The sequence below is a fragment of the Ostrinia nubilalis genome, chromosome 20, assembly GCF_963855985.1.
Source record: "Ostrinia nubilalis chromosome 20, ilOstNubi1.1, whole genome shotgun sequence".
Classification (NCBI taxonomy): domain Eukaryota; kingdom Metazoa; phylum Arthropoda; class Insecta; order Lepidoptera; family Crambidae; genus Ostrinia; species Ostrinia nubilalis.
In genome coordinates, this window is record NC_087107.1 from 13,396,668 (window position 1) to 13,422,066 (window position 25,399).

General features: G+C 44.2%; 2 protein-coding genes and 2 non-coding genes across 4 annotated transcripts in view; 2 read left to right on the top strand and 2 right to left on the bottom strand.

The window, feature by feature from the left end:
- Positions 1 to 15,641, top strand: part of LOC135081913 (FH2 domain-containing protein 1) — a 154,952-nt gene extending 139,311 nt beyond the window's left edge. The window contains exons 20-30 of the mRNA XM_063976695.1: positions 208 to 360; positions 1,863 to 2,060; positions 2,780 to 2,902; positions 3,941 to 4,070; positions 4,751 to 4,876; positions 5,420 to 5,551; positions 9,311 to 9,437; positions 12,026 to 12,169; positions 12,203 to 12,285; positions 12,885 to 12,992; positions 13,699 to 15,641. Coding sequence (XP_063832765.1) covers positions 208 to 360; positions 1,863 to 2,060; positions 2,780 to 2,902; positions 3,941 to 4,070; positions 4,751 to 4,876; positions 5,420 to 5,551; positions 9,311 to 9,437; positions 12,026 to 12,169; positions 12,203 to 12,285; positions 12,885 to 12,992; positions 13,699 to 15,092 — 2,718 coding nt within the window. The 3' untranslated portion in view covers positions 15,093 to 15,641. The remainder of the gene's footprint in view (positions 1 to 207; positions 361 to 1,862; positions 2,061 to 2,779; positions 2,903 to 3,940; positions 4,071 to 4,750; positions 4,877 to 5,419; positions 5,552 to 9,310; positions 9,438 to 12,025; positions 12,170 to 12,202; positions 12,286 to 12,884; positions 12,993 to 13,698) is intronic.
- Positions 15,642 to 16,124: 483 nt separating this feature from the next.
- Positions 16,125 to 25,314, bottom strand: LOC135081678 (uncharacterized). The gene is made up of 7 exons (XM_063976459.1): positions 25,181 to 25,314; positions 21,965 to 22,460; positions 21,774 to 21,885; positions 21,343 to 21,499; positions 20,721 to 20,935; positions 18,339 to 18,450; positions 16,125 to 16,468 (listed from the first exon to the last, which is right to left on the bottom strand). The coding sequence occupies exons 1-7, from the start codon at positions 25,256 to 25,258 to the stop codon at positions 16,367 to 16,369; spliced, it is 1,272 nt and encodes a 423-aa protein (XP_063832529.1). The 5' UTR covers positions 25,259 to 25,314; the 3' UTR covers positions 16,125 to 16,366.
- Positions 22,865 to 23,026, top strand: LOC135081923 (U1 spliceosomal RNA). Its single transcript, XR_010259295.1, has one exon. It is a non-coding gene; the product is annotated as a U1 spliceosomal RNA (small nuclear RNA).
- LOC135081924 (U1 spliceosomal RNA) lies at positions 24,509 to 24,670 on the bottom strand. Its single transcript, XR_010259296.1, has one exon. It is a non-coding gene; the product is annotated as a U1 spliceosomal RNA (small nuclear RNA).
- Positions 25,315 to 25,399: the final 85 nt, after the last annotated feature.

Below are 25,399 nucleotides of genomic sequence, written 5' to 3' on the forward strand. Positions count from 1 at the left end.
TTACTCTACAGTGGCGCTAACTGGTGAGCGCTAAAACGATAGCCCTCATTGTAACAAAGACGTGTTGCGAACTCTTTGGCTACTTTGTGTGTCACGAACTACATATTTGACGCTGACTGTACAAGTGTACATAGCACAAATAGTGTGTAAATAGTGTTCTATTCCTGCATTATAAACTAAATGACATTATGCTGATGTGGTTCACAGGAGGTGCTGTACATAGCACTGATCGCGGGCAACTTTCTGAACGCGGGCGGCTACGCGGGCGGCGCCGCCGGCGTCAAGCTGGGCTCGCTGCAGAAGCTCGCCGACATCCGCGCCAACAAGCCCGGCATGAACCTCATGCACTACGTCGCCATGGTGAGACACCTTCCATGTACCCAATGATTTCTCCATAGTGAGAGCACTTCCTGACGTCGCCATAGTGAAAGACTTACAAGCAACAAGCGGCTACTTCCTAACGCAGGCTGTGACGTAAGCGATGCAGCATGAAGTTGCACTACGTCGCCATAGTGAGAGCACTTCCACATACCTTCCTTAGGTCGCCATGGTGAGAACACTTCCACATACCTTCCTTAGGTCGCCATGGAGAGAACACTTCCACATGCCTTTCTGACGTCGTCATGGTAAGAGCACTTCCAGATACCTTCCTGACGTCGCTATGGCCACTTATAGGCAACTTGACGCGGACGGTGACGTGGGAGACGTGCATGAAGCTGCAATAAACACGCCGAACAGAGAGATGATGAGAGCACTTCTACATCCTTCCCAATGTCGCTATGGTGGGAGCACTTCCACATACCTTCCTGACGTTGCCGTGGAGGGAGGTTACGTCGCTGTTCTCACCATACTTCCACATACACTTCTTGGCTTCGCCATGGTGGGAACACCATGTAACATGCGTCTATACTTCCTACGTACGCGGGCGGCGCCGCCGGCGTCAAGCTGGGCTCGCTGCAGAAGCTCGCCGACATCCGCGCCAACAAGCCCGGCATGAACCTCATGCACTACGTCGCCATGGTGAGACACCTTCCACATACCCTTACTGACTTCCCCATAGTGAGAACACTTCCTGACTTCGCCATGGTGAGAGCACTTCCTCATACCTTCCTGACGCCGCCATGGTGAGACCACTTTCATGCCTTCCTAAGTCGCCATGTTGAGAGACTTACAGGCAACAAGCCTGGGATGAACCTCATGCACTACGTCGCCATGGTAAGAACACTTCCATTACACTTCCTGACCATCCATCTGTCATGGTGAGAGCACTTACCGGCAACAAATGGCAACTTTCTGACGCGGATAGCGCTGTAGCTGTACAACGTCGTTATGGTAAGAACATGACTGTAAGCCAGGAGAGGGGAAGGGTGGTTGTGCCCAAGGGGGGAGCATTCTGATCCGGAACAATGTGTCCATTGATTTCCCCCCAGTTTGGCGACATTAGGATGAAACATGTAAGTATTTAGCCCAAGGGTGCTGATGAGGCAGCTTAAAACATTATTCGTCTCATCCTTCGTTTATAGCATAAGACCTCTCCCAATTATGGAAAGGGGGGCGTGGTTGTTCTGATCTTAAATCGCGGGACTACCAAGGAAAGCGTCTGTCTTATTTCTGGTACCTAAGGTAGCGTCTACTAAATGGCAGGAAGAAAATACTCCAGGTGTATTTCATTGGTTCGAGTACCATACCCATGGACATACCTGAGCCATAGCTATTTTTCTGGGTCAAAAAATAGCTTTAAGCCTTGTTATAAGAAACTGTGCTGGCAAATTGATAATTTTATTTTTAGTAAATGACTTCAATTTAAAATTATGAGTGGTTTCCTCGCAGAATATCCCTAAAACAAAACCTTTCATCCACAGCAAGCAGAAAGAAAGAACAAAGAGCTAATCCACTTCGCGGACGACACCAGAGTTTTAGAGGAAGCGGCCAAGGCCAGCGTGGAGCAACTGTACAATGAGATCAAGACCCTCAGTCAGAGGATCGGAGTCCTCAAGAAGGAGATCCAGATGCCGCTCACCCAGCAGGATATTAGGGAACAGATGGGAGACTTCTTACAGGTAAGAGAAGATTCATTATTCCAGCAGATAGCAGTTCATTGTTGGATGTAAGACTTCATCTTCATCATCCCAGCCATAGGACGTTCACTGTTGAACATAGGCCTTCCCAATGCTTTCCATGTTGCCTGGTTGGTAGCGGCCTGCGTCCAACGCCTTCCTGCTACCTTTACGATGTCGTCGGTCCACCTTGTGTGTGCGTGCACTTTGCGTTTTCCGATACGCGGTCTCCACTTCAGAACCTTTTGTAAGACTTCCCAAGAACTATTCTAATTATGAATTACGTTCTTTTGATTAATTTCGTTGCGGGTCCAACGACAGAACGACAGTTATAACTTTCCCTTGGGACAAACTTGACCTGCACTGGTTGGGTTATTGGCGGTCAAGCTGTAGACCCTGGCTACACAAGAGTTGCAGCGGTGGGAACGAGAGGTGGGAATAGTTCCGTTCCCAAGAATTCGACAAAATACGCGCAATCTGGTGATGTTTATTTCACCCAGCAACTTCTATCTTCTTGATTCCTTTCGTCAATTTAATTACTGAACTGGATTGTTTTCGCAGTCACCTCTGAAAGAAATGCTAGAATTATATTAATTTTTGAGCCATCAGCTTAACTCAGTTCTAAGTAAAAAAATATCTTTCAAATCTTCTTACCAAGCGTACGTATGTCTTAGCTTCATCATGTTAGATTCGGGTTATTTATGTATGGTGCTTTTTCACAGGTGGCAGAACAAGAGGTGTCAGCTTTGAACAAAGATATGGAAGAGGTGGAGAGTATCAGGAAACAGCTGGCCGAATTCTTCTGTGAAGACCCTGTTTCCTTCAAACTAGAGGAATGCTTTAAGGTTTGACTTGACAATATTCCATCATTCCTACATGGAGTCAGAATTCAAAATTACAGTGACCTAATGAGATAGGAAGCAAGTGACAGCTAATTATGTCGGTTGAATAACTCATTGAAGAATTATTGAAATAGGAATCGAATTGTATACCCACTTTAGGTATTTTGTATTTACGTTTACTTATAACCGAACCTGTAGTGATAATACCACCCGCTTCAGACCCAGAGGTCCCGGGTTCGATTCCCAGAGGAGGCAGAGATCTGTCGCCATAACAACATTGTTAACAGCGTTGTTGTGTTCTGGCAGTTAGAGGGGAGGATATCCAGTTCCTCTTTGGTTGAGGATTCCGGGTGAAGCTCGCTTCCACCTTCGTCCTGATCATCACTTACCATCAGGAGAGATGCAGACTAAGAGATTTAAAAAAAAAGATTTGTTTATTTTTTCAACTTTGTAATTTCATTTCTAAGTTGTGTCAGGCCTGTTCATCTCCGCGAGTTTACATCGAAAACAAAACACGCACGATGGCCCACCTACAGGATACTATTCGACAAGGCCTCACATACGAGCGAACATTGACTCACGCACGCGTATTCTTGTGTATGATAGAAGAAAATAAAGAAAATGGTGTACTAAATACTGTGCAGTATTTAACTGCCTAAATAATAATAAAAACACAGAATGTACTTTTTTAAGTTGCCTCAAGACACTGAGAGGTAAATAAGTAGTTAATATTATTCATGATAATTCATGCTAAACCATGTATTTCCTCCGCCATTTGCCGCAGTTTGGCACCTCACGTCACATCATTTTACCGAAGTCAGCCCTATCGCTTCGGCGCAGTGCCGATCACTGACGTTTGTCAACAAAATGCTGCTTGACTCTTGAGACAGGCTAAATTACACCATATTGTTAATGACATTGAGCATACATTTTTTAAATACCTTTGCGAAGTAAAACTTCTGTACGTAGTACTTATTATTATTCTGTGGTTGTGTATAGTGTGCAGTAAAGACTGGTCTAATAAATGTTTGTATGCTGCAGATATTCGTGACGTTCTGCAACAAGTTCAAGTCGGCGGTGGCGGACAACGAGCGGCGCCGCGCCAACGAGGAGCAGGCGGCCCAGCGGCGCCGCGCAAGGGACGCTGCTGCCGCACGCACGCGAGCCACTGGTAAGTCCCCAAGACCTTTATTTACAGGATTTACCATAATTTTATCTTTATTCACTGATCGTAAAGTTAACTGTCCGTGGTGTATATCTTTTCTTAAAGGGCTCTTAAACCTTTATTTGTCCCCTGTCATCCGCTTTGCACTGGAAGGAAGTCGAACCTTAGCTTCGAACTCCATTGTTCTTCTGATTAATTTCGATGCGGGTCCAATGACAGTTTAATTTTTCCCCCGGAAAAACTTGACTGTCACTGCTTGATTTTTTATCAAGCTGTGTAAATCCTGGAGTACACACAGGACTTGCAGCGGTGGGAAAGAGAGAAGGGAATAGTCCCGTAAATACAATACTTTCTTAACTCTACACCCAGTTATTACGCCTAAGCTACACCCCTGAATTACTCAACTGGTACTCGTTGGGTTTCATTAGAGGCTAAACTGTAGATCCTGGTATACAGGAGTCAGGCTGTACATTGCAACTCGTTTAAATGTCGAATGGAGCAACTGCTTAAGGATTCCCCCTCTAAGCAACGCTCTAATTCGAGGTTCGAGCCTCACTTGGATCACTATTAGGATTTTAGTGTTAAACGTAGAGATTAAGAGCCCTCTGAATTTTAACTACAGTGAAGGTACGCATTTCGTCGCCTTGGTGGAAGTTTCCAGTGTTTTAATCATGATATTTTAACAGGAGGCAGCGTATGCACCACGCCAGTGTCGGAATGCGAATCTCTAATGGAGTCGTTGTTACTAGACATCAGGAACGGCCTCGGAAGGAGATCCTTGAGGAGGCCCCACGACCCGTCACCTTCGCCAGGTAAAAATGACGCGTTTGTTTTTGTAGTTGCTAAGACCAGTAAGTTCTATCCATTCCATCAACATAGCACTTCTACTAATTGGGACCAAAAATTTAAGTATTTTTAGAACTGTCAGTCTGCTAAAGAATTAGAAGAAATCAGATGATTGAATAAGAATAGATTGTTGCAAACTAAGACTAAGTAGCAATGGTCTGGCCACATCTGCGCCAAAATTGATAAAGAATAGAAAAAACTACGTTCTAACTCGACAAACTACTATTACTTATGTAAGTCTTAAATATCTAAAAATGCTTGTAGTGGCTGGATGAAAAGTTGTCGTACTTTGTCGCGCTGTTGGGTTCTTGCTCTTCGTGGTCAACAGTTGGCGCCACTGTCTTAGCCACTAACAACAGGATGGCAGGACCTTACTCTGCAGTCGCACTAACTGGGGAGGACAAAGACGATAGCCTTCGCGAAATCGTGGTTCTCAAAACTAAATCATTGTCAAAATAAAAGAAGAATAATTATGATAGGCCTCATTGTAATTATGATTATTCTTTCAGACGTGACGCCCACGGGCAGTCTTCGACGCCGCAGCCGTGCCAGCCCGGGAGCCGACGAAGACGGTCTACTGGAGTTCCTACGTCACAGCTCGCCCGCCGACGCGCGGGAACGCAGCGCTTGGGGCAGCCTGGGTGAGTGTCATGACGTCACAGCAAGCCGGCCCGGCCCGACGAGGACGGTCTACTGGAGTTCCTACGTCACAGCTCGCCCGCCGACATGCGTGACGTCACAGCAAGCCGGCCCGGCCCGACGAGGACGGTCTACTGGAGTTCCTACGTCACAGCTCGCCCTTCCGACATGTGTGTGACGTCACAGCGAGCCGGCCCGGCCCGACGAGGACGGTCTACTGGAGTTCCTACGTCACAGCTCGCCCGCCGACATGCTCATGACGTCACAGCAAGCCGGCCCGGCCCGACGAGGACGGTCTACTGGAGTTCCTACGTCACAGCTCGCCCGCCGACATGCGTGACGTCACAGCAAGCCGGCCCGGCCCGACGAGGACGGTCTACTGGAGTTCCTACGTCACAGCTCGCCCTTCCGACATGTGTGTGACGTCACAGCGAGCCGGCCCGGCCCGACGAGGACGGTCTACTGGAGTTCCTACGTCACAGCTCGCCCGCCGACGCGCGGGAACGAAGCGCCTGGGGCAGCCTGGGTGAGTGTCGTGACGTCACAGCAAGCCGGCCCGGCCCGGCGAGGACGGTCTACTGGAGTTCCTACGTCACAGCTCGCCCGCCGACATGCGTGTGACGTCACAGCAAGCCGGCCCGGCCCGACGAGGACGGTCTACTGGAGTTCCTACGTCACAGCTCGCCCGCCGACATGCGCGTGACGTCACAGCAAGCCGGCCCGGCCCGACGAGGACGGTCTACTGGAGTTCCTACGTCACAGCTCGCCCGCCGACATGCGCGTGACGTCACAGCAAGCCGGCCCGGCCCGACGAGGACGGTCTACTGGAGTTCCTACGTCACAGCTCGCCCGCCGACATGCGTGTGACGTCACAGCGAGCCGGCCCGGCCCGACAAGGACGGTCTACTGGAGTTCCTACGTCACAGCTCGCCCGCCGACGCGCGCGTGACGTCACAGCGAGCCGGCCCGGCCCGACGAGGACGGTCTACTGGAGTTCCTACGTCACAGCTCGCCCGCAGACGCGCGCGTGACGTCACAGCAAGTCGGCCCGGCCCGACGAGGACGGTCTACTGGAGTTCCTACGTCACAGCTCGCCCGCCGACATGTGTGTGACGTCACAGCAGCCGGCCCGGGCCACGAGGACGGTCTACTGGAGTTCCTACGTCACAGCTCGCCCGCCGACATGTGTGTGACGTCACAGCAGCCGGCCCGGCCCGACGAGGACGGTCTACTGGAGTTCCTACGTCACAGCTCGCCCGCCGACGCGCGCGTGACGTCACAGCAAGCCGGCCCGGGCCACAAGGACGGTCTACTGGAGTTCCTACGTCACAGCTCGCCCGCCGACGCGCGCGTGACGTCACAGCAAGCCGGCCCGGGCCACAAGGACGGTCTACTGGAGTTCCTACGTCACAGCTCGCCCGCAGACGCGCGCGTGACGTCACAGCAAGCCGGCCCGGGCCATAAGGACGGTCTACTGGAGTTCCTACGTCACAGCTCGCCCGCAGACGCGCGCGTGACGTCACAGCAAGTCGGCCCGGCCCGACGAGGACGGTCTACTGGAGTTCCTACGTCACAGCTCGCCCGCCGACGCACGCGTGACGTCACAGCGAGCCGGCCCGGCCCGACGAGGACGGTCTACTGGAGTTCCTACGTCACAGCTCGCCCGCCGACGCACGCGTGACGTCACAGCGAGCCGGCCCGGCCCGACGAGGACGGTCTACTGGAGTTCCTACGACACAGCTCGCCCGCCGACATGCGTGTGACGTCACAGCAAGCCGGCCCGGCCCGACGAGGACGGTCTACTGGAGTTCCTACGTCACAGCTCGCCCGCCGACGCGCGCGTGACGTCACAGCAAGCCGGCCCGGCCCGACGAGGACGGTCTACTGGAGTTCCTACGTCACAGCTCGCCCGCCGACATGCGTGTGACGTCACAGCAAGCCGGCCCGGCCCGACGAGGACGGTCTACTGGAATTCCTACGTCACAGCTCGCCCGCCGACATGTGCGTGACGTCACAGCAAGTCAGCTGATTTACAGAGCACTACTTTTTCTCAGCACCAGCTTATATTTTCCCAACGTGGTAGTACGTAATATGTTCGAGTGTAGGCGCATGGGATGGCCCTCAACAACAATGACATTTGAGGATTATTTACAGTGGAAGCCCAAGAGATGTCTTTTCCTTCGTATCCTGAATGCCTTCGTATTGCTCCAACAATTTTTATAACAGCCAGTCTGATGAGGTTACAGATCTACAATGGATTTCTTAGACATGTTTTAAAATGGTCCACTGTTAACAAAGACCCTTCCAATGATTTCCAGACTGGCTTCCTTTCCCTGGATTCCCACGCTGTCTTCAAGGTCTTAAATTTTTATTTTCCTTTACTCTAAATAGTCATAACCTCTTGCAGACCGCTGGAAGATTCTTATTCACTCACTAGCGGCCGCCCGCGACTTCGTACGCGTGGATCCCGTTTTACCTCCTTAGGGGTGGAGTTTCGTAAAATCCTTTCTTAGCGGATGCCTACGTCATAACATCTACCTGCATGCCAAACAGCCCGATCCGTCCAGTGGTTTGGGCTGTGCTTTGATAGATCACTATGTCAGTCAGTCACCTTTGAGTTAGGTATCGTATATTTAGATGTCTAAGGTCTTAATTAAATTTCATTTTCTTATTGTAATTATTGTGCGGTGTGATAGTGGCGCCCTCTTGTTAATGTTTTTTTATTTTTATTTAAAATGTTGGTTGGAGAGGCACCCGCTGAAAACCGGCGTCGGGGCATGCGTGGCTCGATTAATGCTGAGCGGGCGCCTTTTTGGCACAAAATATGCGTGTCTCTTTGTTCTGTTTTTTCTTTTTTTTTCTTTTTTGTGTCAAATAAAGTTTTTCTTATTCTTATTTCTTATTCTTATTCTTATTCTCCTATGTTCTTCTGATTAATCTCATTGCGGGTCCAATGACAATTTAACTTTCCCTCACCCCGGGACAAACTTGCCCTTCACTGGTTGGGTTTTTATTGACAGTCAAGCTGTAGATCCTGGCTATACAGAAGTTGCAGCGGTGGGAATAGTCCTGTACCTTTATGAGGTCGTCCGCCCATTTTTTCACACCGCCCATTTTTGTATGCCTAAAAGGCGGAACACAGTGAAACTAATTGTAATTATGTGACCTGTATGTATACAATGTGTCCGGGCACGGAATCGCTGGGAAGGGGTATCTTTGTTCAAAAATTACGTCGAAACTAATAGACGTAGACTAATAAATTTACACTCGTTTTGTAGAATAGCTCAAATACTAATAATACAATGCAAATTAAACATAGCTTAACGACCTGGTTTTTCTTGTGTTGGAAAATAACTGAAACAGAAGTGAAAAAAGTCATGTTTTTTTCTAATTAAATCCATTCTTACTCCCTTAAAATGTATGAAACTTGTATCTGTTTTATACTTCTACTAATAGATAATTTTATTGGCTATCGCATGGTATAAAATTTTTGCTTATCAATGTTAAGTTACTCACGCTTTCACTTGTTTTTGAATGAAGGGGTGAAAACTAAAAATTAAAAACTTAAATCCTTGTAATTTTGCGAGAAATGGGCCAAGCTCCAAATTTGAAGTATTTTCATCGATAAAATTGCCCATAGATTACGCCCTTAAAGTTTGATCACTACATGCCCGGACACACTGTATAACCTGTGATTCACAATAAGGACATTATTTATTTATTTACCTTTTTTCTTATACTATCGTCGTATTCCCTCGCAGACCGGTCGTGGTCGCGTCGCGGCGCTCCGCGTGCCCGACTAGAGATCCCGGAGCGCGAGCGCGCGCCCTCCCCGCGCGCGCCCGAGCCGGCGTCCGACGCGCCCGACCCCGCGCCCGCCAAACCCAAGTCAGTATACCTAAAGTTAAGATCACACTTTTTAAAGCCTACTGTAACTCTCTGTACACGTGCAGCCTGTGGACAGACTACACCCAAGGGGCCGTTCAAGTATTACGTAAGCACCAAGGGGGGGTGGGGGGGTCTCTGTTTTGCTTATTTTGGATGACATGGGGGGTAGGGGGGTCTAGATGATGATTACGTCATCGTTAGTTATTTACGTTTTTTCGGGGATTCCCGCAAATAAACATAGGTATGCGTAGGCACTCGCTTTGAGAACTGATTAGGGGAATTACCGCACATTAGGGAAATTACCGTGCGCTATTCACTTGTCTAATAATTAACTCTCGTGCTGAAACTGCCCATTGAAATTTGAGAGTCGTAGTCCGCATATTTTTATACGCGAGGGCCGGCCTCCCGCGCGCGTGTTTTGTTTGGATACTAAACGTATTGTAAGCTTTGAAAGTTATCATTTGTGTTTATGTTGATGCATAATTGATGCAATTATGTTTGTTATGTTCTTTATTTCTGATTATATTTTTTTGTCCCTTACTCTATGTGTATCAGTTAAACCTAATATTTTCATGAATTTTCCTATTTTAAAAATGACAATATAAAAAACATTTATAACTAAAAATGTTTACGTAAGCATAGGGGAAGGGGTAAGTGCTTTGCTTACTTTTGATGACAAGGGGGGCGGGGGGGTAAAAAATGGTAAGAAATCTGCTTACGTAATACTTGAACGGCCCCCAAGGAGCATACAGGGCCCTGCGCACTCAGTATAATGACGCATTCAGGATGCTGATGGGGCTGCGACGATACTGCAGTGCATCAGGGATGCTGGCAGAAGCTCGAGTAGATAGCTTTGCTGCCATTTTAAGAAAGCGCACTGCGTCCCTGATCCACCGTGTGCGTGGCAGCTCCAACAGCCTCCTGCAGAGTGTCGCGGCGAGGTTGGACGTGGACAGTGCCATCATGCAGCACTGGACACGCGTCCATCTTACTAAAGACACCAAATTGTCGTTCGTTAATTGTGTTTAGGTTACTGTGTCATTTACTAACCATAGTTTATAAGACCTTTGTTACTAACACTTTTATGGGCTATGCCTGAAATAAATGTAGGTACTTTTATTTTATTTTTATTTATTTAAAGTCCGGTCGCCGAGCACGTAGAATTTCGTCCAATGACCCCAAGCTACCTTATCACTCGCGCGTAATTATACAGGGTGTCAGGTAAATGGGTATATATGCCGACACTAGCCCATGTTAACATGGTCATAAATGGTATGGTGAAGTCAGAAATTTGATATCATCATTTTTTTTTTTAATTTTCATACAAAATAAATTTTATAAAATCCGATTTGTATGAAAATTGAAATAATTAAAATGAAGATATCAATTTTCTGACTTCACCAAACCATTTATATGACCATGTTAACATGGGTTAGTGTCGGCTCATATACCCATTTACCTAACACCCTGTATTGCTGCCGCGCTCGCAAATTCGTTGCGGCCGCCCGTCGCACAGTTGCGACATCAATATAATTAAGCGCGAGCGATAAGGGGTAGCTTGGGGTCACTGGACGAAATTCTACGTGCTCGGCGACCGGACTTCACATCATCGTTCGTTTCAGCCGAAAGACGTCCACTGCTGGACAAAGGCCTCCCCCAAGGATTTCCACAAAGACCGGTCCTGCGCCGCTCGCATCCAGGCACCTTCCGCGACCTTCACAAGATCGTCGGTCTGCCTAGTGGGAGGCATGCCCACGCTACGTCTTCCGACTCGTGGTCGCCACTCAAGAACTTTCCTGCTCCAACGGCCATCAGCTCTACGAGCTATGTGCCCCGCCCACTGCCACTTGATTTTATTCTGCAGGCTATGTCAGTCACTTTGGTTCTCCTGCGGATCTCCTCATTTCTGATTCGATCACGCAGGGAAACTCCGAGCATATCACGCATTATACATGCTTTTTATTGTGTCATCATCAGGACATTTAGTCTCTGCTGCGCACGACGCTCTATATTTGTCGGGGATCTGTCACTCGCTGTGACTTTGACAGTGACGTATGATGGAATAAGACCCAAAAGAACGCAATATACGCCATCGACTTTTTAATCACATAACGCCACACAAAATAAAGTGAAAATGTAGCTTTTATCAATTAACATTTTAGAGCAATCTAATACTAACCGGTGACTGTCCATATAAGACTTTCTGTAATATGGACACAGGAACCACACTTCTAAATTATTACTCCGTGTTCGCCTCCAGAAGACTCAGGATTGACATGCATTAAATTATTATTAACTAGCTGACCCGGCGAACTTTGTTCCGCCTTAAAGGCAATAAATAAGCAATCTTTCCTTATTTGCTCACCGTTTAGACCCACCCTGGACTACGACAAACATTTTAACACCAAAATCAGCTCAATCGGCCCAGCCGTTCTCGAGTTTTAATCAGACTAACGAACATCAATTCATTTTTATTTATATAGATATATAGATTTGATAAAATAATATGCTTGCTTACTACATGTTCCTACATAGGTTAATATGGCATTTCTGTATGATTTTAACTGAGCTTTACGATTGTGTTGCAGAGAGTGGCGCCAGAAGATCGAGTCGTGGCTCCGCGCCAACAGTCAAGAAGAGCGGCGAGAGGCTGAACTACGGGAGCGCGCGCGCAGGTTGCAAGCCCATCGACGCTCTTTGGAAAACGACTCCGGTAATAATACGACTCTATAGCTATAGTTTCAAGGTTCTCAATAGCTCAGCAGCCAGCAGGAGCGGCGAGAGGCCGAACTACGGGAGCGCGCGCGCAGGTTGCAAGCCCATCGACGCTCTTTGGAAAACGACTCCGGTAATAATACGACTCTATAGCTATAGTTTCAAGGTTCTCAATAGCTCAGCAGCCAGCAGGAGCGGCGAGAGGCCGAACTACGGGAGCGCGCGCGCAGGCTACAAGCCCATCGGCGCTCTTTGGAGAACGACTCCAGTGAGAATGGCCTCTATTTCTATAGCCTCAGCGTCCACAATAGCTTAGCAAGACAACCAGGAGGAGCAGCGCGAGGCGGACAGGTTGCAAGCGCATCGATGCTCTTTGGAAAACGACTCCGGTAAGAATGGACTCTATGATTCTTCATAGTCCAAAATAGGACGATGTTCATAACAGCTCAAGACCATGCAGCTTATGATCTATCTAAAATAAAAATATGCTACTGCTAAACCTTTTTTTCCACCGGGAACTCATGATTTTTTATACTGGCCGATTGGGACAGCTAGTTAGCCAACTGAGGCTTTCCTCATCAGAAAGGAATGGGAGATGCAAGTTATTGTACTAACCTGGAATACATGCACTACGTCAGTGCAAAACGGATCCGGCTCGAAGGATCATGTTGAAATTTTTCGATATTTGCTTTCGGTTTTACTAGTGAATAAAAAGCGTTTTGTTGTTTGCAGAGAGCGAGCGAAGTGCGACCCTGGACCCTCTGCCGGAAGCGCGCGGCGACTGGCGGCCTGCCGTGCTACCTGATAGTGACGTCGTGCGCGCGCTCGAGACTGTCGAAGGTAGGCTTCATCATCATCTTCGTCATAATCTTCATTATCATTCCATTTGTCATCATCACTTTTATCATAACCACTTTCATCATCATCGTAAGAACCTGTATTATCATCTCCATCATGCCATCATTCGTTTATTTATTTAGGAGAACCAGGAATTTATTTATTTATTTAAACTTACATGCACATAGAACCGTGTACATAAGGCGGACTTGATGCCTTTCGGCATTTTCCTCCAGTCAACCTTAGGGCCAAACTGAGAATAAAGTGGGCGGTATAAAATTAATATGAATCTAGAAAAAAAATACATAAATAACATGAATACATACATAGATACATACATATTATATAATATTATTACCTCCGTCACTATTATCTTCATTATCATCACCTCTACCATTATAATTTCGCGTTCGTTATAATTACTATCACCTTTATCACCATGATCACATTTGTCATGTCCACTTTTATGATCATCATTTCGGCCAATGGTAATCCACTGCTGGGCGCAAGCCAAGGCTCAAAACACGATTTCCCGCTTTTTTTCACACAGCCACTGCTTGTTGCTTGATACCCTCGGTTCATAGACAAGATCTATAATTTTTATTTTCTGTCTTTTATCAAGGATCTTCTGGCTGTCCTATTAGGACTTAAAACTCAAAATACTACGTGCCTACTCCACCTGTTCTCACAATAATATTTTTTTTACCAGATGTGCAACCGCAGAACAAAGACCGCGTGCCGTGGAGAAAGACTGAAGAGAACGAAGAGATGAGGCGTCTTCGAAGACAGCGCTCGCGACCGCAGCTCGACACACAGTCCTCACTCGTCTCCATCACAGAGGAAGAGAAACGCCGCCTACCCGACATACAGGTCACCTCGGAAAAGGAGAGCCGCCTGGAACGAACTGACAGAGAAATAGACGCTGACAATATTGAAACACCACCGGTACAAAGAAAGATGTTCAACCCCCCACCAGAGAGGGAACCCTGCAGAAAGTTCCAGCCGTCCTTATCCAAGTTTAGTATGAACGATAAAGCGACAGCAGAAATGAAGGATCTCTGCCAGGAGATTCTAGGAGACGGACAGTTTGACAGGTTCTCAGCTGCCAGAAGAACGAGGAGGTACAAAAGAAATACCGATTCCAGTTCCCCAGAAGATGAGAAGAAACCTGAGGTTCCGGTCACGGAATTGGTAGCAGAAACGCAAGTTATCAGGCCGTCTAAGCTAGAAGTCCAAGCGTCATATGCAGTGGAGACTCCTCAAGAAGTAGCGAAGCCGATAGAAGCGGTCGTCAAAGATGAAAAGGAGCACAGGCTCAAACGCTGGCAGGACCGACTCAAGAACCAAAGCACATCCACACCGACCAAAGAAACTAAGCCTACGTATTCCAGGATGAGGCGGCAGACGTCCATCAATCAGGAGGACGTCCAGAAAGCGATTAGGGAGCTGAAATCTCCGACGGAGACCCCGACGGGAGTATGGTCGAGGAACGCGTATAGGAAATCGACGAATTCGAAGACCGAAAAGCCTACTGTGGAGAGAACGACGTCCCCACGTATGTCGAAGGTCAAAAGCGAGCACGAGCTCAACGACGAAGGCTTCGAGGAGACGCAAAGCCTCAACTCCGAAAGCGCGTCCCAAGGCGCGTCCTCCGGCTGCAACGTAGACTGCGACTCGCCCGTCCCCAAACCGACGAAAACCCCTGAAATTCCAAAGAGAATACCGACCAAAGACACCAAAACCCTTCCGCGGACGCCCTTGGACCCAAAGCGAGCCGTTCCTAAACGAACCAGCTCTTTAAGAGTTGAGCGGTCTACTTCAAGAGCTTCCTTGCGGAGTTCTAGAAGTTCGTTGAACAGTTCAGCATCAGTGGCCACTGTGAAGCGTGCTCCTGCCCCAGTGAAGCCCACTCCAAAGCCTGTCCCTAAGCCAGTGTCCCGCATGCCAGCTTCCCGCTCTTCCTCCTCAGGCAGCTCGGTCGGAGCGTCCCGACCTCCGCTGAAGACTGTCCCAAGGACTTCAGGTTTCATGCGTCCCACCCAGGCTTCCAAAGGTCGCGGCGGTCTTAGCCCCCAACAGATCATACGGGCCAGTGTCAAGTAACCAAACTAAACTTGTATGTCAGGGTAAACCTTTGAGTAAGATACTTTAGTGCCTTACGCTGTGAATCCACTAGGCAATATTTTGACTTTGAATCTGTTTTTTTCATTTCTTTTTGTTTATAATAACTGGCAACACAGTTCTAGTTGTATAATGTTGCCCAGTGGACACACAGTTTTAATCTAAAAGTATAGTTCGACTTTCAAAGTATTGAATTAACGTGTTTTGAAAATCAAATTGTACCAACGAATCCAGTGTTCGAGTATTTGTTTAAAAAAGTTACATTTTTCGCATGAAACGAGTAACCCTATGTTTAGTATAGCGTTATCTCTTTCTGGCAATGATAAAGTAACATAACAAGTATAGCAAGGCACAGTTAGTAATAAATAAAAAAATATAAAATTATTAACCAACAAATAATAAAAAAAATATTATTGGAATCTTCAGATGCAAAAGGCGATAGAATCTCAACACAATCTGAAGTTTTCAATGACTGATTATTATAATTTAAATAATAATGTTTTCATAGATCTGCGTTAGTTTCGAAAATTTAATATAAGTTATATTTCATTTTTAATTTGACCCGTACGTTATTATTATGATTTAAAATAAGTAATAAAAATAAAATAAAAACACTACATGTATGTGCCACGAATAAGTACGGGTATTTTAAACATTATTTTAAATCACCAGATTTCTTACTTTAATGGACGAGTGGTCCGGATATTATTTATTTTAAAAAGGTGCAAAAATCCAGTTTAAACTGGTAGAAACCGGATCGAAAGTCTGTTAAGAATCCCAGTTAATATAAAGTCATTAATTTAATATTATACCGTTTTATATAAAGCTTGTAAGTATTTTATGTAATTAAGACTATGATAAGTATGTATTTTAAATATATTTTAATACAAAGACGTAGATAATGATCTGATTTTTATACGTAATAGTCTAGAATGACTTTGATATTGATCAAAAGGATTGTGTCACAAAATGCGAAGCATACGCTCTATATTATAATTAAATAATACTTTAAGATCCTTAACACCAATGTTTTATTGTATGTGTTTACTAAACTAAATACAATAAATTTATATACATATTTTCGCAGTTTTATTAACGCTATATAAATATTTTAGGTAATGTATGTACAAAATAATAAGTAATTCTATTAAATAATGAATTTATAGATCATGAACTCTCATCTTGTCTACGTAACCGAATCTCTGAAAAATCATTTTTGACGAAATTTTAACTTCTTAATAAAATAAATAAATAATTTACAACATATCCCCATCGACTAGTTCTACAATTAAATCTGTCATCTTCCTTCTGCAAGCTTCATTTGAGGTCCAGACTGGCTTCCAACACGCCTCGGAGTCCTGCAAACAAAACAATAAAAATACCTCTAAAGCCCGGTCTGTGAGCACGTAGAATTTTGTCCAATGACCCCAAGCTACCCATCTTTATCGCTCGCGCGTAATTATATTGCTGTCGCGACTGTGCGACGGGCGCCCGCAGTGAGTGTGCGAGCGCGACAGTAACATAATTACGCGCAAGCGATAAGGATGGGTAACTTGGGGTCATTGGACAAAATTGTACGTGCTCGCAGATCAGACTATTATTAATTAAAACTTAAAACCAATATTTTGTGTTCAATTTATTCAGGTGTTAAATTGCCACCAGGGCGGCGCCACCAGTCTCGGGATGATTTTTATTTTTTTTATTGGCGTGAAGAATAATTTAGTCTGTTTTTTTTTCTCTAAATACAAGGATGTATAATTTTATGACCTTGGCCTGTGGCCTCAGTCACCATGCATCGGTCACCATATCGAAATTTAAAAAAAAACTCGACTTCAGCGACATCAGTGGGTCTAGACAAAGTGCCATTATAATCGCAAACCAGTCGAAAAGTGGTCGAAAAGCCCCTTTTTTGTATGGAATTTGACGGATTCGATTTTCGATTCGATCAAAAAGTGCGTTTTGTCTAGGGGGGCTGGTGAATGAATGAAGATTCTTTCAATTTTTATTGTGAATCGAAGATTCCAATTTTAAATTCCATTGCATTCTTTTTCTATCACGTAAAAAAAAGTAAAAGCAATTTCTTTCACCAACCTCCAAATTAATTTTATTTTTCCCTGGAGTCTTCAGTGTCGGTGCTCTGATGTGATTTTTAATTTAACGAATTTCAAGTGATTTTAAAGTAAAATATGTGGTGAAAGCTTTTTTCGTGATTCAATCCAGCTGCTGTTTAAAGGTAAGTTCTTTTAAATTGTAAATCGAAGTAATGAATTCCTATGACTATGAATATTTTCTACCCTACTTACAACGACCAATTTGGTCATAGTAAGGTGCTGTGGGGTTTCAGGATCTATTTTTGGTTTATTCTTTTGTTTCCTAACGCTAAGTTATTGTCCAGAGAAATATCAGTTTGAAAAAATATGCCTACCTAACGTACTTTTTGCCCATCAATACCTACCTTACAATATGGGAGATACGCCCAGTTAGGTTTTAATAATGTAACCTAGGTTTTTTGCCGCGCTTGCGCCAATCTTTTAGTTACTTTACTAACTAAAATCGTACCTATATTAAATTGTGTAGAACGCATTTGTTTCGAGTTGGCCGCTCCCACCCTCCCCGTATCACCTTCTAAGTATATTTTTTATCTACGAACTGAAAAAACCGTATCGCTTGCCATCTTGGTTGGTTTAAATGCAATCGAAAAATATAGCAATGAAAATTATTTTTTGTCAAATACTTAGTATACTGTTTAATGACGTAATTTTGTAACGGTCATCGATGGCAAACTGTGAACGGGTAGTAGACCTCTAAGTACATTGTATCCGTAAGAATTTAAAGACTTTTTTGGACAAACGTGACTAGAGTAGATTATGAGGTAGATTATTATAGTTCTATGTATAATAATTAAATTGGTTAAAGTTAGATAGGTAGGTTCGTTCGTTCGTTTCAACCAAATGACGTCCACTGCTGGACAAATTCCTCCCCCAAGGTTTTCTATAATGATCGGTCCTGCGCTGTCCGCATCCAGGCTTTTCCCGCGACCTTTACCAGATGGTCGGTCCACCTAGTAGGAGGCCTGCCCACGCTCCGTCTTCCAGCCCGTGGTCGCCACTCGAGAACTTGCACGGCCATCGTCTCTACGAGCTATGTACCCCGCCCACTGCCACTTGATTTTAGCAATTTTGCGAGATATGTAGGTAGTTACTAGAAATAAAATGTCTAGAAACTCACGTTGGCCTGGTAGAGGTTGGGCGCCTCGGTGCTGTCGCAGGTCATGATGGGGTACATGTCCAGCGCCACGCCCAGCCCGAAGCGCCCGCAGCGCCGGAACTCCTGCTGCACCCTGCGAGTAGGGCATGCAATTCGGATATCCGGATATCCATATTATTCGGATATTCGCCACATTTATTATTCGAATAGCATCTATGTAATTATTCGGTCTTTTCGAACAATACGAATACGCCTTTCCTATTAAAAAATTGTAAAAATATCTGACCACAAACTTATTAATAAAACTTAAAACTATTAAAACTGCAGGCAAGAAGTTAGCGGTAAGGTTAGATTATGGACAAGTGCGCGCAATCGCAGATATCCCTTCAAGTGCCAACCAATATTCGCGAAAAAGGTTAAAGTGCCAGGCATATGGTTTCCAATGGTGCTAGTGTTATGGTGTAGTTATCTCCTGTGGTACTGAGATTTTTTGTTTGTAGTAAATCAGCAGGAGTCCAGTGACTCAGTTGCCCTCAGTGGGCATCCGGTTTCTCAACTGTCCTAAAATCTACTAAGGATACTCCTGCCTGACACAAGCTCTTTGCAGTCTGCTGAATAGGAAGCCTTCAATGGTCATGAGTTGTTGGACTGATGAGTTTGGATGATTTGAAAGTTTATCCTTGTAGCGGAGTGTGTGGCTCTTTATTTCCTCACTAACTGTGGGCAATGGCAAGTCCTGATAGATGAGCCTGTTGCTGATATACTACGGCATTTGGTAAATCAAACGTACGGCTTTTGTCTAAGTGCTCGATTATGTCGAGATTGGAGTTGGCAGCTGTTCCCCACAGCTGTATCCCGTAGGTCCAGATAGGTTTAAGGATAGTTTTGTAGACCATCATTTTCAGGTGTTCAGCTGTGACTGGACTCCGACAAGCCACATCATGTTTTTTAGTTTGGCATCTAGTTGCTTCCTCTTTGTCCATATTGTATGCTTTCTCCAGGTTAGCCTGCAGTCCAAGTGCAAGCCCAGATACCTAACGTCCTCAGCGGCTCAGCCTGAGGTATTTGGATACCATTAAGTTTAACAGGCGGGCAGGAGTTTCTTCTGAGAGTGAAGGTTACATGAACATGCACAGATTTGAGTGAGAGTGAGGCCGTCACTGGATCGTCACGTGTTGCCATTGTTACATTGTCGTCAGCAAAGGTTCCTGTGAATGTATTTGCAGTTGTTGGCAGGTCAGCGGTAAACAATAGATATAGCACGGGCCCCAAGACACTACCCTGGGGTATACCGGACGTTATGTTGCATAGGGCAGAACCAGAGTCTCCAGATCTGACTTCAAAGCATATGTCTTTCAAATACGACCTAAGTATTTCGTAGAACGGACATGGGAGGTTCTGTTTAAGTTTGTACAAGAGCCCTTTATGCCAGACCTTGTCGAAGGCTTGACTTATGTCCAAGAACGCAGCTGAGCAGTATCGTTTCTTTTCTAGTTCTTCAGAGACGATGTTTATGGTTCTGTGGACCTGTTCAGTTGTGGAGTGTCTTTCCCGGAAACCAAATTGATGTTCAGGTATCAGATCACCGATGTGGGGCTTCATTCGTTTGAACAATATTTTTTCGAATACCTTCGATAGCAGCCTTTTTTTTAAGTAGTTATTGAAGTTAGATGATAGTATTAAGCAAATTGATCCTTATTAAAATGATTATAGACAAAAAAGTGTTTCTTTTAATTTACATTATATTGAAAATAGCAGTATTCGAAAAATTCGTTTTATTCGAAGTATTCGAATACCATAAATTTTAGTATTCGAAATATTCGAATACCAATATCGAACGAATAATGCATGCCCTACCTGCGAGCAACAAAAATAAATACAAATCAAATCAAATCAATAAGTTCAGTTTTACCCAATATTTTGGCACTTATGAAAATCATCAGCATTAATAATACAAAATCATTAGCAATGTTAAGTAAGGTAGGTAGGTAGTAGAGATTGCAAACCGGGCGTTAGCGACGAATGTAACGAAGGTTGAAAAACATACCGGGTTGTAATCTCTTATAGCTCTGGCCCTCAGCACTGGCCCTATTTAAGTATTGTCCTGAAGCAGTGGTAGGGTTAATACTGGGACGTGTAAAAGTGCTTTTTTTAAGCCTATTTACAGAAATAAATGAGTTATGAGTTTTTTATAGGAATTCCCGGGCATCGCACCCGGTTTGCTTGCGATCTCCAGTAGGTAACAACTTGTGGTGACAATTTATGATGCAACGTATGAAGTACAAAGCGTGATTTTCCAACACTACTACTACTTTACGGCACTGACCGTTTAGTAGCGATACGATGACTTAACACTTTCCCGGACAGTAACCCAGACACAATAGAACAGCAAATTGAACTCACATATCGAACAGCACGTCCCTATTCAGACTCGTATGGAACACGGATCCCTCCTCGCTCATCTCCAGCAGCCGAGCGTGCATTTCCTCCACGTAGTAGTCCAGCAGAGAGGACAGGTGCTCGGCCCGCTGCTGCCGCTCCAGACACACGTACATAATGTAGATCAGGTCCAGGGCTGGGCTCGCGTAGCGCGCGAGTTGAAAGTCTACTATGCACATCTGGAATAGATTGGTTGTTTGTAACCGGGCAAATTATAGTTTCTGGAGCTATAAATGCAGTAGTTACTAGCGGTTGTCGTTATAAAATAGATAAATAATACAGTATGTTAGAGATAATACTCCTGTTGAAAACGTCATAGCAATATTTGACCAAAAAATATCATGTTCTCACAAATGTCCTAACGATTTTTGTAGGCGTTAAGTAATTGTTATTTTATTACAATTTACAATACGACTTTATTTTCAAATACATATTTAAGTATTGATGTATTTGAAAAGTAACAATTATCTGTCTGTTTCAATTAACCAAGACACACAGCCACTCATTCCTTTAGACTTTATTGTTGGCTTTGGCATCGTTTAAATAACTTTAAGTTTAGTTACCTCGGTACTTGTAATTAACTTACCTCAGCAATGTCTCCATCCACATATCGGAACAAGAAGTTGTTAGTCCAGCAGTCGCCGTGACAGATGACGGCCAGCGGTTCCTTGGGTGTCACCAGGTCCACCATGGTCGTGAAGAACGTATCCTCCTTGCAGAAGTCGCGGAATTTGTCGATGTATCTAAAAATTAAGTTTTATTCTTCGAACACATTATTTTAATTAGTAGGCAAATAAGTAGTTAGTAGACTTCGAACTATAACGTAGTGTAGGCGGGCCTCACACTCGGTGGACCGATGATCTGGTGAAGGTTGCAATACTGGTAATAGGTAAATAGTGTGGAAATCCATGGGAAAGCCTTTGTCCAGCAGTGGACGGCATTAGGTTGAAATGAGCAAGTTACTAGTTTACTTGATACCATTTTAATTAATTCTGTCCTGGTTTGAAATTTTCATACTTGTCTTTGTTTTCCGTGTCCTGCAATTCCTCTTCGACCATCTCGAGGGCATTCCTCGCCGCCTCCCGGTAGTAGTTCTTGTAGTACTCCTCGTTTTCTGACACGAAGAACACTGGAAGAAACGTCGTTAGATAGATCAAACTTTGTGATTAAGTTTTCATGTTAAAAAAGCCTTTCTTAAGTCCACCCACCTTCAGAAATCCCATCCTTCACATTCACCAGCTCGTAAAAGTCTTCAGGGCTGTGACATTTCATTGACAAAGACAAGGCGTGGAAATGTGACAGATTCTTCAGCACCAGATAACTCTGCTCTATGCTCAGCCCCTGCCTTCTGTCTGGCATGACAAACCCTTGCTGTTTCAAGTCCTTCAGGACTACGATGTCGCTTTGGGCTAGGTAGCACTTTGGTATGGCTTTGAAAGGTACTTTAAGGTTGGGCCATTGCTTTTGGAAGTTGGACAGTGCAGGCCAGATTTTGTTGTAGAATGCGACCTCGTTGCAGAATAATTCGTCGCTTTTGAAAGCATCCCGTAGGAGGGCGCTTTCAGGGAGGCATTTGTAGATGATAGACCCCTGCCAGGGCTCGTCGGATGCCGTGGTCCCGTCTGAGTGCCGTTCGGTGCCTTTTAGCGAGATTCGGTAGAGAACTGAGGTGTAGTTGTCGCCGCGCTTAGTCCCTGGCGCTCCCTGAGAAAAAATGTATCTTTACCTAGGCAGGCACCATAAGGTTAACAGGAAATTTATTTTATTTACAAAAAAATTAAAATAAACTCCTGATAATTTAAAATAATTTAAGACTCAGTACGATCACAAAATAAAAAATATTATTACTATTTTAGGGTACGAAAATTAATAACATGACATTTATTTACATTATTGTATTTTTTTATTTAAATCAATCAACTTATAATCATTTTACTAAAATCATTAAAAACGTTGCAGTCCGTTGCACTAACATGTTGTCTGATTCACCTAGTTAGTGCCATCACCATACCAATAGATGGCGCTGTACAAAGCCATACAAAAAGTTACACCGCGGTGTCCAAGTTTTTTTTCCTGCCAAGACTACCCCGGCCCGAGTTCGACAAAGCATACTTACCTGGCATAGGGGACACCGTGATCATGAAGGCGGTTCCCCCAGGGCGAGGCTGTTCCATTGCACTGCGGAACGGTTGACCCCTGCGATTATCCCTAATGTGGATAACTCGGATGCGTAATTTTTGGTAGTGGGGACTGCGTACGCGCCGTCCCCCCAGAAATTCTTTATTCTTATTGGTTTTATACCTTTTATTGTGATGTTGTTTGTGCCGTTTTTCCCGCTAATGGTTGTTAATGTTGCTATTAGTCATTAAGTAGCATTTCTAGTACGGAAATAGAACGGCTCAGTTTAAACGTTTATCTCATGAAAAATACTACTACCACACGGCGCTTTAAGTCGGGGCTAGCGACTAGAGCCGTGGTAAAATGAAAATACCATGTAATAGCTTTGCTTGTCTAGTACCCATGTCCCATAGTACAAGCTTTGCTTAGTTTGGGACTAGAAGCGCAGTGTAAAAGGTCTAAGGATATTTATTTTATCTGCTTTGAGGTATCAATAAAGATTACAACATGACTGTGTAATAATAGCACAAAATGACCTCTATTCCATTATAATATCCCCACTGGATAATTATATATTATAAACGACGGCGACGGCCATGTCATCAGAAGCACTCTGTGATGTAAATTATTGCTATTTTGCTACAAAAATATCGTATTAAGTTTTATGTATGTACCTTACATTTACAACGAAAACCAAAACTTTTAATTAAAACATGAGCCTATTAAAACTTTTTTTTGCAGTTTTGTTACCTCAACCCTAAAATACTTCAAGAAAGCAAAGCACAGTGTGTAATAAATTGCCTTAGTTAGAAGCGGACATCCATGTTTTATGAATTCAATCGTTAGATATTACTATGATGTATAAAATTGGGGAAGTAACTAGTAGTTTTTTTTTGCTTAGTTTCGAAGAAATATTTAATTTAGAAATTATTTATTAATTTTTGACTTTCCGAAAACATTTTTTCCTCCGTTGTACTTTTTTATTAGATGTGTTGGTAAAGTATTATCAGTTAAAAAAATAACACCTTAGGTATATTGATGATAATAAATTATCAATAATACCTTAAAATATTACTTGACTATCCCATGACTTCGATAGAATTTGGTGGACATGGATGTCTGCTTCTAAGGCAATATTACACACTGTGCAAAGCTCTCTCATAGAATTTTGATTTTTAATACCAGTGGTGCTTTGTTCGCTGGCCGGGTCTCTAGCGCATGCATTCCCCTTTCCCCTACAGCTATTATACATCCAATGCCCTACGGCCTACACAATCAACAAAAAATGTCAACAATTAACAAAATTGCCTACAAAAAATTTTGAATGTTGACGTCATTTTTTTGTTGACTGTGTGTGTAGGGCAAAACCGCGCAGGTGAACCGGCTTAATTTGCTCTTTTGTTGGCGTCACTGTGCGTGCGGAAGGGCCGCCGTGTGGTATTTATTTTCATTTTACTCAAGCTAAGCTGCTAGTTTTATTAGATACCGTACTAGAAATGCTACTCTATGACTCAGAGCAATGTTAACAACTGATAGTGTACATTGTATATAATTAAACAGCCCCCCCACATCCCAAAACTAAACGGGTACAATACAATGCATGTATTTGAAGAATTTTATGTCAAGAGTTTCTGGGGGGACGGCGCGTACGCAGTCCCCACTACCAAAAATTACGCATCCGAGTTATCCACATTAGGGATAATCGCAGGGGTCAACCGTTCCGCAGTGCAATGGAACAGCCTCGCCCTGGGGGAACCGCCTTCATGATCACGGTGTCCCCTATGCCAGGTAAGTATGCTTTGTCGAACTCGGGCCGGGGTAGTCTTGGCAGGAAAAAAAACTTGGACACCGCGGTGTAACTTTTTGTATGGCTTTGTACAGCGCCATCTATTGATATTAAAATAGCACTAACTACCATGTCAAAGCAGATGTAGGTACTATACTTGCGTTACAACTTGCGTAAAACGGAACTTTTAAAAGCTTAGGAAACATTATTTTATTCAAATTCACAAAAGAGTACCTATTGCGCAGTTATTTATTTTATTAAAATAATGTAATTATTACGATTATTCAGAATGAAGTCCTAGAAAAATTGTAAGCTTTGATCTATGCAGAGTTCTATCAGCACATATGAAATTATTTGACTTGGGTTATTAAAATACCTACATGGTACAGCATTTAGAGACAAAATACCTACATTATTGCCACTGAAATTCACAGAATAAATACTAGTACTTAGGTACTGTACGTATGTAGAATGAAAGGAAACTCAGGAAAAACATGTCGGGCAAATATTTTGAACAAACCTCAAAATTCGTGATAGTGACATCAGGAAAGTCGTCTTTCAATATGTCCTGGAGGAAGTCCAGCGTCACCTCGCCCATGGTAGTGGCTCGCAGTCCCGGTGGCACACTGTCGCACTGACTGGGGCAATCATTGCAGACCCAGCGCTCGTGGGGCTATTATTTATTTGTTTTGTCTGGTGTTCACGATTTAGGTGCACTCGGGATAGTCCTGAACTGGAA

Coding starts and splice junctions, on each gene's coding strand:
- LOC135081678 (XM_063976459.1), bottom strand. CDS start 25,258: ATGGGCGAGGTGACGCTGGACTTCCTCCAGGACATATTGAAAGACGAC. Junction 20,936..21,342: donor TGGATGGAGACATTGCTGAG/GTAAGTTAATTA, acceptor AATCTATTCCAG/ATGTGCATAGTAGACTTTCA. Junction 18,451..20,720: donor AGGGACGTGCTGTTCGATAT/GTGAGTTCAATT, acceptor CCCTACTCGCAG/GGTGCAGCAGGAGTTCCGGC.